Consider the following 12,741-nt stretch of genomic DNA (forward strand, 5'->3'; position numbering starts at 1 on the left):
ATTTTTTTTTGTCTTGTCATTCTCTCTTTTGAATAAAAAGAAAATAAAACTGAAAATAAAAAAGTTTTATTACATAGATGGTTGATCTAAAAAAAGAGAGTAGATTAGGGACACACTAATAATTGATGTCATATACCATCTCGACTCGATCAAGTACACTTCTAAATTGTAATAATTTAATTCAGTTATCCGTGTTAATAACATCTAATAATACAAATTTAATTGTTTTGTTTTAATTCTAACCCCAAACAAATTTAGATGGCGAGTGAAATATTATAGATGGGTTAACGAGAATAAAAGAAAATAAAAAAGTTTCATTAAATATATGGGTGGTCTAAAAGAGAGAGAGAATGTAAGGCTATTTTCGTAATTTAATTAGGTAGTGGGCTAAGTTAGAAAAGTTAGGTGGGCGAAATTACAGCGACTAGTCTTCGAAAATCCCGCAAATGCAGCCGAAGATACACGCAAGTCCGAGGCTATTTAAGACAAATATAAGTAGAATTACTTATCACTTTTTTATCACATAACCTATCAACGGATAAGTTGGCAAACTTATTACACTATTATTTATCATCTCGTTCTCGGTCGCGGTATTTAATTTGTCCGATTACCTCTGTTTCTTCGCTTCATATTTCTCTCTCTCTCTCTTCCAAATCCCTAACCCTCTCTTCTTTTTTTGTATAAAAGCTTCAACCAGACGAGCTTGGGAGAGAAACTAGAGCGAGAAAAAGCACTGAAACTCTCTTAAATTTCTTAGTCTTCGTCGTATTCGTCTTCATCCTTTCAAGGACTTCCGATCTGACTTGCCAAATCTCGCGGAGGTTTTTTTTTTTTTTTTTTTTAATTGTTTTATGTAATTCGTAATTTTCAACATGTTCGTTGGGATTTCAATTGGAAATAATGATTGTTGTTGTGATATTTCTTGTGCGTTTGATGTTGCTAATGTTATTGATCTGCTTGGTTAGATCGTGTCGAGGTTCTTGTTTCCAAAATTGAAGACATAAATATGTCTTCGCTTAGCAGAGAGCTTGTGTTTCTCATACTCCAGTTTCTGGACGAGGAGAAATTCAAGGAGACGGTTCATAAGTATGTTTAAATTTCTTTTCTCTGATTTTTCACGTTGCTATGTTTTCGCATGTTCTGTTGTTAATTTGGGTGATGTTGCTAATTTTCTTTTTATTTTGGGTGTTGGTGGAGGTTGGAGCAAGAGTCGGGGTTTTTCTTCAACATGAGATATTTTGAGGATATGGTTACGAATGGCGAGTGGGAAGAGGTGGAGAAGTATCTATCTGGTTTTACGAAGGTTGATGATAATAGATACTCCATGAAGATATTTTTTGAAATACGGAAGCAGAAGTACCTTGAAGCTTTGGACAAGTAAAATAAAAGAAATTTTATGGATTTGATTTATGATGCTTTGTTTTTTCATTTTGACATTTTTCTTTCTTCGCCTCAACTTTACTAAGGATAGAATGAAATTGTAGGCGGGATAGAGCAAAAGCTGTGGATATTCTAGTTAAGGATTTGAAAGTGTTTTCGGCATTTAATGAAGAGCTTTTCAAGGAAATTACACAGTTATTGACTTTGGATAACTTCAGGTACGAGGTTACTTGATTTTGAAAGGAAATTACTTTTTGTTCCTGAACTTCAGTTCTATCATTGTTATGAGATCTCATTCGTTGTGTTATGTTTGCACAGAGATAATGAGCAGTTATCGAAGTATGGAGACACTAAGTCTGCTAGGGGTATAATGCTTGCTGAATTGAAAAAATTGATTGAAGCCAATCCACTTTTTCGTGATAAGCTTCAATTTCCAACCTTGAAGAACTCGAGATTACGGACTTTAATTAATCAGAGGTCTCTACTAATTCTGACTTTTTGTTGTCTCACTATTTTATGGTTGGGTAATTGTAAAAAATTTTAAAACCTGAATTTAATTATTACATTTTTTTTTCCTAATTGAGAATGCAGTTTAAATTGGCAGCACCAGCTCTGTAAGAATCCAAGGCCAAACCCTGACATAAAGACCTTATTTGTAGACCATAGTTGTGGACAACCTAATGGTGCCAGGGCTCCATCTCCTGTGACCAATCCTTTAATGGGGGCCGTTCCGAAGGCTGCAGCCTTTCCTCCCTTGAGTGCTCATGGTGTAAGTTTAGGAGGAGATTGCTTTTCTCTCTCTCTCTCTTTTTTGTGAATTTCCAAGCTATTAGATTGTTTCTTGGCCTCTGAAGTTTGAATGCTGGTCCACTTTGTGTGCTTGTAGCCATTTCAGCCAACACCAGCTGCTCTTCCTACTTCTTTAGCTGGATGGATGGCAAATCCATCCCCTGTGCCTCATCCGGCAGCTTCTGCCGGTGCTATTGGTCTCAATGCAGCTAATAATGCGGGTAGGATGTGAATCTTCTTCTTCCTTTTTCACCTAGGTGGAGAGGATATACACGTTTACATTCTTGCATTTAGTTATGCTGCAGATGTATGGAATGTGCACTTGTAATATTTTGTTCTTGTGCAATTGCATAATCAATAACTTAGAATAAACAAGGTGAAGAATATGTGTAACAAAAAAATGTGGAATTTTCTAATATTATTTAAATCGACACTAATCAACCCCTCTCATTGAGATAGTTGGTCTTCAAAGTCATCAAATGCTTGTTAATTTTCCTTGTTGTCCACTTCTTTCTACTCTCAAGTTCTTTTCTTGTGATCTAATCTCACCCTGTGATTTCTGATGGAAATATGTTAGCAGCTATTTTAAAGCGACCTAGAACTCCTCCTACCAATAACCCAACTATGGACTATCAAACAGCTGATTCTGAACATGTGTTGAAGCGAGCAAGACCATTTGGATTATCTGAAGAGGTACTGCTTGGTTTCTTGTTTTTCTTTCTTTTTATTTTTCTACCCTTAAAAACTCTCTCTCTTTTCCTGTTTTGCATGCATCCCAGAGCATAGCCTTTCACCCTTTCGCATTCTACATTTTAATTGAAAGTCTTAGCACTTATCTCCTGTAAAAAAAAGGAAAGAAAAAGGGAAAAAAAAAATCCCGAAATGTCTCACCCTTTCGCATTCTACATTTTAATTGAAAGTCTTAGCACTTATCTCCTGTAAAAAAAAGGAAAGAAAAAGGGAAAAAAAAATCCCGAAATGTCTCACCTCATGTAGAACAATAAATGTTAAAAATTAAGAAATGTTATATGTAGCAAGATTGGCCTTCTAGCTTAAGAGTAAGACTGAATCCTATTCAATTAAGAGCATTTCTTCCATTCACTTAGCTGCAAAAGTATTGTCTAAATTATTTATCCCACATCACCAGAGGAGCACACTTTGAATCTTGATTTTTGCAAGAAGAGGTGGCTGGCGAGAGCCTTCTTGTATTTTGTCTATAAAAGGCTTTGGCCTCTTCATCAATAAAGCATGATATTTCCCATTCAATCTAATCCTCCAAGAAGTTTTACATAAGTTAAATAAGACACATGTCTCCTTTTGAAAGGTTATCATGTTGGGTGCTTTTCAGATTTGGTCCGTAAATTGAAATCTTGACTTCATAAAAAAATTTCTGCTGCCTCTTTGGGGAATTCCATTTTGTCTTTGTTCCTGTCGATTATGGATGGAACCACTACCTTACCATATGAGTTCTGGTGATAGTAAAACGTCTGTTGGGATAACGACATGGATATTTTCTTTCACTTTACTTTCAGCTTTGATGGGTTCTAGTTTCCTTAAAAGTCTTTTTACACTAAATGAAATTTCCACATTCTCTACCTTCCCTTGAAATATGACTTTTTTATGTCTGTTAATGGGAATGCTTCTTGTGTTATCCATTCAGCGTAGGAGGGAAAAATTGAGTTTTTCATTTTCTTGTGGGAACTTTCACTTCAAGCTTCAAATTTTGGATGGAAGTTTAACCACAACCAATCATGTCATACCCAGTGTTTGCTAGCCTGATTTTCCTGATCTTTGTCTGCACTTCTTAGCAAGAAACTGTTGTAGTGACTAGTGAAATGAATTGATGACATTTAAATAAACTGTCAATTCTGGATATGCCAAGGGCACCTTATGCCAGTCAGTGAAAATATCTCCTGTAAGTCCCCTATTAATTTCCTCATTGATTTTTTCACTCAATCCATTGGGGTTTTCTTTCTCATCAACATTTGAATCTGTGATTTTATCATTCTTGGCCATTTCTTCCCTATATCCTTCGTCACCTTTACAAATGGTTCTTCCTTAGCATATGAGAGAAGATAGTGTATTACCACCTTATTGTTTTCGTTAAGTGTGTTTCCAGTTAACACTGGGCCTTCTTCTCCTAAAAAAGTTTTTCTTCCACTTCTAAATTCGATCTTTTCTTTTTCTTAAATATTTTATCATCGAGAAGTTGGTTGTAGCAATACTTTTGGTTATTTCTGGAATTGATGATGAATCTTGGAATATTCTTAAGTTTCTTATCTATGTATGTTCTTTACCCGCTATTATAATGAAACTCAAAGTTAGGATTAAGGTTTATGTCATTGGTTTTGAACAACCACATGGTTTATTGCAGGTTAATAATTTACCGGTAAACATTCTTCCTGTTGGATACGCCAACCAAGTTCATGGGCAGAGCTCCTATTCCTCTGATGACTTGCCTAAGAATGTTGTTACGACCTTGAGTCAAGGTTCAGTTGTCAAGAGTATGGATTTCCATCCACAACAACAAACTATACTACTTGGTACGTCCCAATTTGTTTTAGAAGCCTATCAATAGTTCTGTTATTATGTTGTTAACTTTACTATACTTGTAGATATCTGTATAAGAGTGAATATCTCACATTTCTTTCAACGTATTTTTGAATTCAGTTGGAACGAATGTGGGTGATGTCATGATCTGGGAGGTTGGTGGCCGTGAAAGGATTGCTATTAGAAATTTTAAAGTTTGGGATCTTTCAGCATGTTCAGTGCCTCTACAGGTTTGGCTCCTGTTGCATTGGGCTACGTGAAACATTTCTTATTAAATTTATATCTGAAGATGGACTTTTGAGATACTGAACTCTTTGGTTTGCTTCTAGGCATCGTTGGCCAGTGATTATACAGCATCAATCAATCGTGTAATGTGGAGCCCTGATGGAACTCTTTTTGGTGAGTTCAATTTTTGTTTTTTGTTTTTTCTTTGTGCTAATGATACTCTTGAGAAGCTGTTGTTTTGTTAGAGATGTATTTTTAAAAAAAAAACAAATTGGTAATTGACTAGTTTGGATTGCTTTTCAACATCCAGGTGTTGCATATTCGAAGCATATTGTGCACATATATTCCTATCAGGCTGGTGATGAATTAAGAAACCACTTAGAGGTTTGTGTTGGGGGGGGGAAATCGCGATCAATTTTAACTTAGTACTTCCATATAATCACAGTATTCAACTAAAACTGCTTAATCCTGATTTTGTTTGGATAATTTTGGTGGTTGACTTTCGTTTCTTCTTTAATTTCTAAGTACAGATTGAGGCTCATGTTGGCAGTGTCAATGATCTTGCCTTTTCATATCCAAACAAGCAGCTATGCTTGGTTACCTGTGGGGAAGATAGGGTTATTAAGGTTTGTTTCTCAGTGACTTTTAGATGACTTCCACATACAAGTTGGACGTTTCTTACTAATAACTATTCTTTCATACTTTGCAGGTGTGGGATGCAGTCACTGGAGTTAAGCAGTTTACTTTTGAGGGTCATGATGCACCTGTGTATTCTATATGTCCACATCACAAGGAGAACATTCAGGTAGTATGAATCTCACTATTTTCAATTTATGACCACCCCCTTTTTTTTGGTGAAATGGAGCATTAAGTGATTTGTCACAATTGTCCGTTTTCCTAATTGGAAAAAATGTATCATAGTTGGAAAACTGATCCTAATAAAATTCTCAATTCTAGAAACTAGTTCTAGATATGATTCATGTAGTGAAATTCCATGGGCAGACCTAGTAACCTGGATTTATCTAAGAGGACATCAAAAAATTCCACAAAAGTTCTAGTAGAAGTGTGAGTAACTTTCATAAAGCAAAAGTAATGATATATAACTAGGTAATATGAAAAAGGAAGAAAAAAAAAAAAAAAAGAAGAAGAAAAAAGAAGTGATATCAACTATGTCGACATAAATCAATAAAGGGCTATGAACACAACGGAAAAGGGCTCCAACTATTTAGAATACAATATAAAGGATAAGTACAAGACTTTTAGGTCGAGACCAAACCTCCACTAAGACAACCTCAGCGTTTAAAAGTTCCCCAAAATAGCTAAAAAGGTAGTAGTCCGCAAAACACCTCTATCTTTGAGAATGGAGGATGGAACAATATCTTCTCCATCATAAAGCAACAAAAATTGTTAAGGGAAGCAAAGTTACATTACATCTCTATGGTACATGATTCAAACTCTCTTGAGGCATATTTGTACAAAATGCACCACTGCGGCTCCAGCTGCTTGGGGAAAAGCCTTTTGAGTAGAATCGACAATGTTAATTTTCTCCTGCTTAGGCAAAGTGTTGAGTCCATTGGCCTGGATGCCGCTTTTTTACCTTATGCCTTAGGAAAGAGAGATGCTAGCTCTTCTTGTCTTCCAGTGGGTAAGCACTTCTCTTCTTGGCCTTGGGAGAGTTAGGTAACTTCAGGGTTCCCTATATGGCTGGCAGCTAGAAAACTTATTAAGAAAGTGTGGCATCGTCTAAACCACTATGCTAGTCTCCCAAAAAGAGAACTGACTAATCGCTAAGAGCTCACCCCGAGTGGAGCCAAGTTCAGATAAGGCCCCATCCATTAAAGGAAAGGATCTCTCTTTGCTTGCATCCTTGTCGCACTCGAAGCAGGTAGTCAATGAGATTACGTCAATGAATGTGGAACAAAGATAGGTGGATTCCCATTCGTTACAGCTTGCTTGCCCACATGGACAGATTAAGCACCATAGTACGCTCTTCTTCTAGATGAGGTTGGGAACGGTTTCCGATCAGCGAGCACCCCGCCCACTATCTCTCATGTATTCAGTGAAGAAAACCATTGTTACTCGTACATACATTTGATGCATTACTCATAATGAACTCAAGAATCCTAATCATGAAAGGATCACTCTTTCATTTGTTAACTAGTAGGTCTTGCATGGCAGAGGATCGTTGAAAGCCCTCGGATGATTAAGGTTGTCCTTAAAAAGATCATTTTGATCATCTTCGATGGTCTGACTAAGGAACATTCTAATAAACAGGTGTAGCAACTTCTTTCTTATCCTTTGTTGGGATCTTGCTTCGGGCTTGCACTATTGAACGAGAGACTTTCTTTCATCAGCAATGGACTTCTTTCCCACCCACACAAAAGGCTTTGAAGGAGACTCCTGTCTGTCTCAATGGAAACTGACCTGCTAAAGGACATCAATAATCACAAGGATTGTGGGGATCACCCTGTCTAAGGCATTTTTGTTTGTAGTATTTATTTATTTTTTGTCTAAGGAATGAAGAGAAGGGGGTTATATATTGGCTCCTCAAAAGAGTGTCAGTGGCTTGATCAGGGAGTTCGTCCTTCATTCGCCTTGTAGGGATAGAAGGGCACTCTCTTTGAGATGTTGAGGTGTGTGCTTTGTTATGAGTTTTATGGAGAGAGAAATAACAAGAGTGTTTAGACGGATGGAGAGGGTGCGCAGTGATGTTTGGCTTTGGTTAAGATTAAGGCTTCTACTCTTTTAGGAAACATTATACTTGGTCCCCTTTTCTTGAAGAGGGGGGGTTGTGGGCTTGGTTTTAGAGAAATAACCATGTGTGTGTCGACCGTTTTCTTTGTCGAGTTAGGTGTATCATGTATGCATAACTTTTAATAGCTATTTCGAATTCTATATTTGTCTGTACCTTCCTATGGAAACAGCCTTTTTGTTGTATATTAGGGTAGGCATATTTTAGTATTGTGATTTTTTATTCTCAACTTCTTTTCTTTCTAGTTTATCTTCTCAACAGCAGCTGATGGAAAAATAAAGGCATGGTTATATGATAACATGGGCTCAAGAGTTGACTATGATGCACCAGGCCACTCATCTACTACAATGGCATATAGTGCTGATGGAACAAGGTCTATATGTTAATACTTTACTATTATGGACATTTTCAAATCAAAATAATACAATGTTATCCTTCCAGTTAGTTATTCTACAATATTTATTCATTCTTATTCATCCTATAGGTTGTTTTCTTGTGGGACAAATAAGGAAGGAGAATCGTACTTGGTTGAGTGGAATGAAAGTGAAGGAGCTGTAAAGCGTACATATCAAGGTCTTGGCAAGCGATCAGTGGGTGTTGTCCAATTTGATACCACCAAAAATCGTTTCTTGGCTGCTGGTGATGATTTCTCTGTTAAATTCTGGGATATGGATAGTGTAAATCTTTTAACAAGTATTGATGCAGATGGTGGATTGCCGGTTAGTCATGATATGATCATCATTTTTGTACTGACCCAAATAATATGCTTGCAGTAAGCTCATTATTTTGATTTCCAAAATCTACAGGCATCCCCCTGTATAAGATTTAACAAGGATGGGGTACTATTGGCTGTTTCAACCAATGATAATGGTATCAAGATTCTAGCGAATGCAGAGGGAATTAGGATGCTCCGAACAGTTGAAAATCGTACATTCGATGCTTCTAGAGTTGCTTCTGCTGCTGTTGTGAAGGTATAATATTTCAAATATTACATAATGCTTTGTTTACTTTATCTTTCCTCCAGCTGTGATTTTATTCAATTATTTTCCTTTAGGCTCCACCAGTAGGTTCATTTGGCCCTACTACTGTGACTGTTGGTATGAGCATTGGAGATCGGACTGCCCCTGTTGCAGCCATGGTTGGAATTGTAAGTGTCGTCTTGATGATCTAGTTAAACCGATTCGAGTTGGTATTACTGTTACTCTTGTTCATAAGTTCTGTCTATCAAAGATGTTTGTTATGGTTCTTTATTGGATATGGGACGAGTACATGGTTGACACTCATAAGCAGTGTGATAATTCGTGACATACCCTTTCTTTTACTGACAATTTCAGAACAATGATAGTCGAAGTTTGGCTGATGTAAAACCCAGAATTGCTGATGAATCAGTGGATAAATCTAGGATCTGGAAACTTACAGAAATCAACGAACCAACTCAATGTCGTTCCTTAAGGCTTCCCGATAATCTAACAGCTTCAAGGGTACGAGTCTTGCTCAGAAGCTTCATTTCTTTTGCCAAAATTTTTAATTACTAAATATTTGTATAATCACACATAAGTTGAATTACCATTTTGTTCCTGTATTTTGAATCTCATTCTATTTTATTTGTTTACTTTCAAATGTTCAAATTTGGTCTATATACTTCTCATAGGTCTTAAAATTAGTCTTGACTTTTATTATTAGTTTGAAATTAATTTTTATCAAAGTTAGTAGAATAATAATAATAATCTTATAAAGACACGATATGAATATGATCCCAAAAATTGCTAGTAGAGACCATTTTTTTTTTTTTTTTTGTGTGTTTTGTTTTGTTTTTGAAAAGTTCACAATAAAGTGATAGTAGGAAGTAAATTTAATATGATCGCATTTATTCCTTGAATATCATCATATCTTTTAATATGATTTGTCAGAATGGTTTTAGAATTCCCTTTTGAAGGGCAAGTGGGTTGCTGTATTAAATGAACAATATTACAAACAAATTTCAATGGATTAATTTCTTTAGTGAAGCGCATTTATCTTGTTTTGCAATTATGTTGTGATACATTGATAGCTATTTCAGGTTTCTAGGTTGATTTATACAAATTCAGGCCTTGCAATATTGGCATTAGCTTCTAATGCTGTACATAAATTATGGAGATGGCAGAGAAATGATCGAAATGTGACAGTGAAGGTATATATTTATTAATCATGTAAGATGAATGTTATGATGATTCATTCCTAGAACTCCTCTATTTATGAAATAATGTTGCGTGCAGGCCACTGCTAGCGTAGCACCACAGTTATGGCAACCACCGAGTGGAATATTGATGACCAACGATATAAGTGATACAAATCCAGAAGATGCTGTCCCATGCTTCGCACTTTCAAAGAATGACTCTTATGTTATGTCTGCCTCAGGGGGGAAAATATCCCTATTCAATATGATGACGTTTAAGGTAGTTTCTTGTATCATATTACATAACCTACCATTGTCTCTCTCTCTCTGGGGGTTTACATATGTTTGTAACTGGGTTGTTGAATTTAGGCTTATATTGGAAGTTGCCGGTGTTTAATCATGATTGGCTTACGTAATCACAAAACTAATATGTTCAAATAAATTTATTTACAACTTATTTTGGGATGAAAAACTAAATATTTCAGGTAATAAATGCATGCCAAATATTTCAAGTACTAGATGTTATTGTAATTATCTGAATGTTGGATATTCCAACAGTTCTAACAATCTCATGTTATCTGCTGGTTTTACTTGGCCATCACTGTGGTCGGAATTTTTTTAAAGAAAATGTCCTTACGTGGAGGAGCTGTGGGTAGATATTGAACTATGCCATGACTTTGATGAATTGCATTTTTTATGTATTTCGGTTCTTAAATGTGTTTCTCAATACAGACAATGACAACATTCATGCCCCCACCACCAGCAGCAACATTTTTGGCATTCCATCCCCAGGATAACAATATTATTGCTATAGGCATGGAGGACTCTTCAATTCAGATTTATAATGTTCGAGTTGACGAGGTCAAATTCCGTTAGATTGGTCTTTTTAGTTTGCAAGTATAGCTTAATTCAAATTGGAGTTCGGGTCTTTGATAATCATTAGCTTTCATAATGCAGGTGAAAACCAAGTTAAAAGGTCACCAGAAAAGAATAACTGGGCTCGCCTTCTCGAATCAACTAAATGTTCTTGTATCTTCGGGAGCTGACTCTCAGGTTTGAACTCTGTTCTTAGCTTTTTTATTTAAACTTTTGTTGCTTTTATCTATTTTGTGTTTGGAGTTATTGAGTTGCATGGCTCCTTTGCTTCATCCTTTATTTGTGTTTACGTATTATAATCGTTATTATTTCTTGTAGCTGTGCGTCTGGAGCGCTGATGGATGGGAGAAACAGGTCAACAAATTCTTACAGATTCCAAGCAGTCGAACGACTGCTCCTCTCGCAGATACGCGTGTTCAATTTCACATAGACCAGATACACTTGTTGGCCATTCATGAAACTCAGATAGCTATATACGAAGCACCAAAATTGGAATGCCTTAAGCAGGTAAAATAGTGTGCAGAACAATGCCATATTCAAGAATCAAGAGCATGTTTTTCTTTTTTGTAATTTGTAATTTGTATTGTCTTTCTTCAACAGTGGCTCCCACGAGAAGCCAGTGGTCCAATCACACATGCCACTTTTTCTTGTGATAGTCAGTCAATCTATGTCAGTTTTGAAGATGGAAGCGTAGGTGTTCTTACTGCTTCGACTCTTCGATTAAGATGTCGAATAAATCCGAACGCTTACTTGCCTCCGAATCCAAGGTGTGTTTCTTCATTTTATAAGATCAACTCACTCCTCGTGTACTTGCTATGTGCAACTACGTAGTTCTTCAATTTTCATTCTTTCTAATATATTCCATTGTGTTAATTTATGAGCACAGCTTGAGGGTACATCCTTTGGTTATCGCCGCACATCCATCCGAACCCAACCAGTTTGCATTGGGACTGTCAGATGGTGGTGTCCACGTACTCGAACCATCAGAGTCGGAAGGTAAATGGGGGACGTCTCCTCCAGTTGAAAATGGTGCCGGGCCAAGCACTGCTTCGGGTGCTGCAGGTCCCGATCAACCTCAACGGTGATGTCGACCATAGGAGATGTTTGTGATTAGAACGGAAGGCAAATTGCCGTATTAGATTATGTAGATGTAGGATACCTGAATCAAACATGCTGGCAGCTTGTCGCATGTGGCATTGTAGCAAACCGTGGTGTTGTGCAGTTGGTTCTCGTCCACGAAGACTCAGAGATGACAAGCAAGACGGCATTGTAGGGGCGGACACAAGACGTGAAGGAAGGTTGATGATGGCTGACAATCGAAGAAATCGATTTTTGTTGTATCAACTGTGCTGTCGTGAGATTCATAATTTCGCAATAGTTAATTTTTTCATTAATTTTTTTTTCTTTTTATTTTTGTTCTCTAGTCTTTTGTGAGAAATATGAGTAGATAACAATCTGATGTTAATTTTTCTGAGGGTTTCAATTTCTCTATAGCATCGATTTCCACTGGCTAATTTGACCATCTGTTTGTACATTAACATTTATATCTTCTCTTCATTTTCAAATTACTTTGTCCGTCATTGTTTAGCATGTTTGCCTTATAACTTTATTCCAACATCCATTTTTCATCATCTCTATTTTGCACTTGTTCTCATACTATCCGACATCCGTCGATTATAGGTTGTGACTCAAAATGATTTCAACTTCAAGAACAGTTGGGATGAAAGTTGTTGCAGTAGACACTTTGTCGATCGTGATAGTAAAGAGGCTAACCATGTCAACGAATCTTAGTAACTATTTCAAAAGTAATATCCTAAAGAAAAAACCCTAACTCTTTTCAATTAACCCTTCCCCTCACTTCATCAATGAATTCTCACACGTACCTCTCATCTGCCTCATGCAAAAAAGTTACTCTCAGAATTATAGTACGTAATTTTACACTTCACTCCCTCCCCTCCGCCCCCAAAAAAAGGGCAATCGTATAATGATGTTAAAAAGTAGGATTTAAAAACTA

At 36.5% G+C, this 12,741-nt stretch overlaps 1 protein-coding gene across 2 annotated transcripts; it reads left to right on the forward strand.

Moving 5' to 3' along the window:
- The first annotated feature begins 596 nt into the window (after positions 1 to 596).
- On the forward strand, positions 597 to 12,249 carry LOC120079780 (topless-related protein 4-like). Of its 2 annotated transcripts, none has more exons than XM_039034163.2 (26): positions 597 to 821; positions 966 to 1,086; positions 1,198 to 1,377; positions 1,485 to 1,598; positions 1,699 to 1,857; positions 1,972 to 2,149; positions 2,267 to 2,390; positions 2,747 to 2,862; positions 4,544 to 4,712; positions 4,840 to 4,949; positions 5,049 to 5,118; positions 5,255 to 5,328; positions 5,475 to 5,570; positions 5,654 to 5,749; positions 7,942 to 8,069; positions 8,181 to 8,415; positions 8,503 to 8,667; positions 8,751 to 8,843; positions 9,031 to 9,177; positions 9,756 to 9,866; positions 9,952 to 10,131; positions 10,584 to 10,712; positions 10,809 to 10,904; positions 11,046 to 11,234; positions 11,328 to 11,494; positions 11,614 to 12,249. In XM_039034163.2, the coding sequence occupies exons 2-26, from the start codon at positions 1,007 to 1,009 to the stop codon at positions 11,810 to 11,812; spliced, it is 3,405 nt and encodes a 1,134-aa protein (XP_038890091.1). In that variant the 5' UTR covers positions 597 to 821; positions 966 to 1,006; the 3' UTR covers positions 11,813 to 12,249. The 2 variants fall into 2 exon arrangements, with proteins under 2 accessions (XP_038890091.1, XP_038890092.1); XM_039034164.2 differs by having other exon boundaries at positions 2,750 to 2,862.
- The last annotated feature ends 492 nt before the right edge of the window (positions 12,250 to 12,741 follow it).

Source organism: Benincasa hispida, chromosome 6, assembly GCF_027475165.1.
Source record: "Benincasa hispida cultivar pf3 chromosome 6, pf3_genome.v1.1, whole genome shotgun sequence".
Lineage (NCBI taxonomy): Eukaryota > Viridiplantae > Streptophyta > Magnoliopsida > Cucurbitales > Cucurbitaceae > Benincasa > Benincasa hispida.

Bases quoted from the DNA above. Each gene is read 5' to 3' on its own strand.
- LOC120079780 (XM_039034163.2), top strand. From the start codon at position 1,007: ATGTCTTCGCTTAGCAGAGAGCTTGTGTTTCTCATACTCCAGTTTCTG. The intron at 2,150-2,266 runs GTAAGTTTAGGA...GTGTGCTTGTAG, and splicing joins CTCCCTTGAGTGCTCATGGT to CCATTTCAGCCAACACCAGC. The intron at 8,668-8,750 runs GTATAATATTTC...ATTTTCCTTTAG, and splicing joins CTTCTGCTGCTGTTGTGAAG to GCTCCACCAGTAGGTTCATT.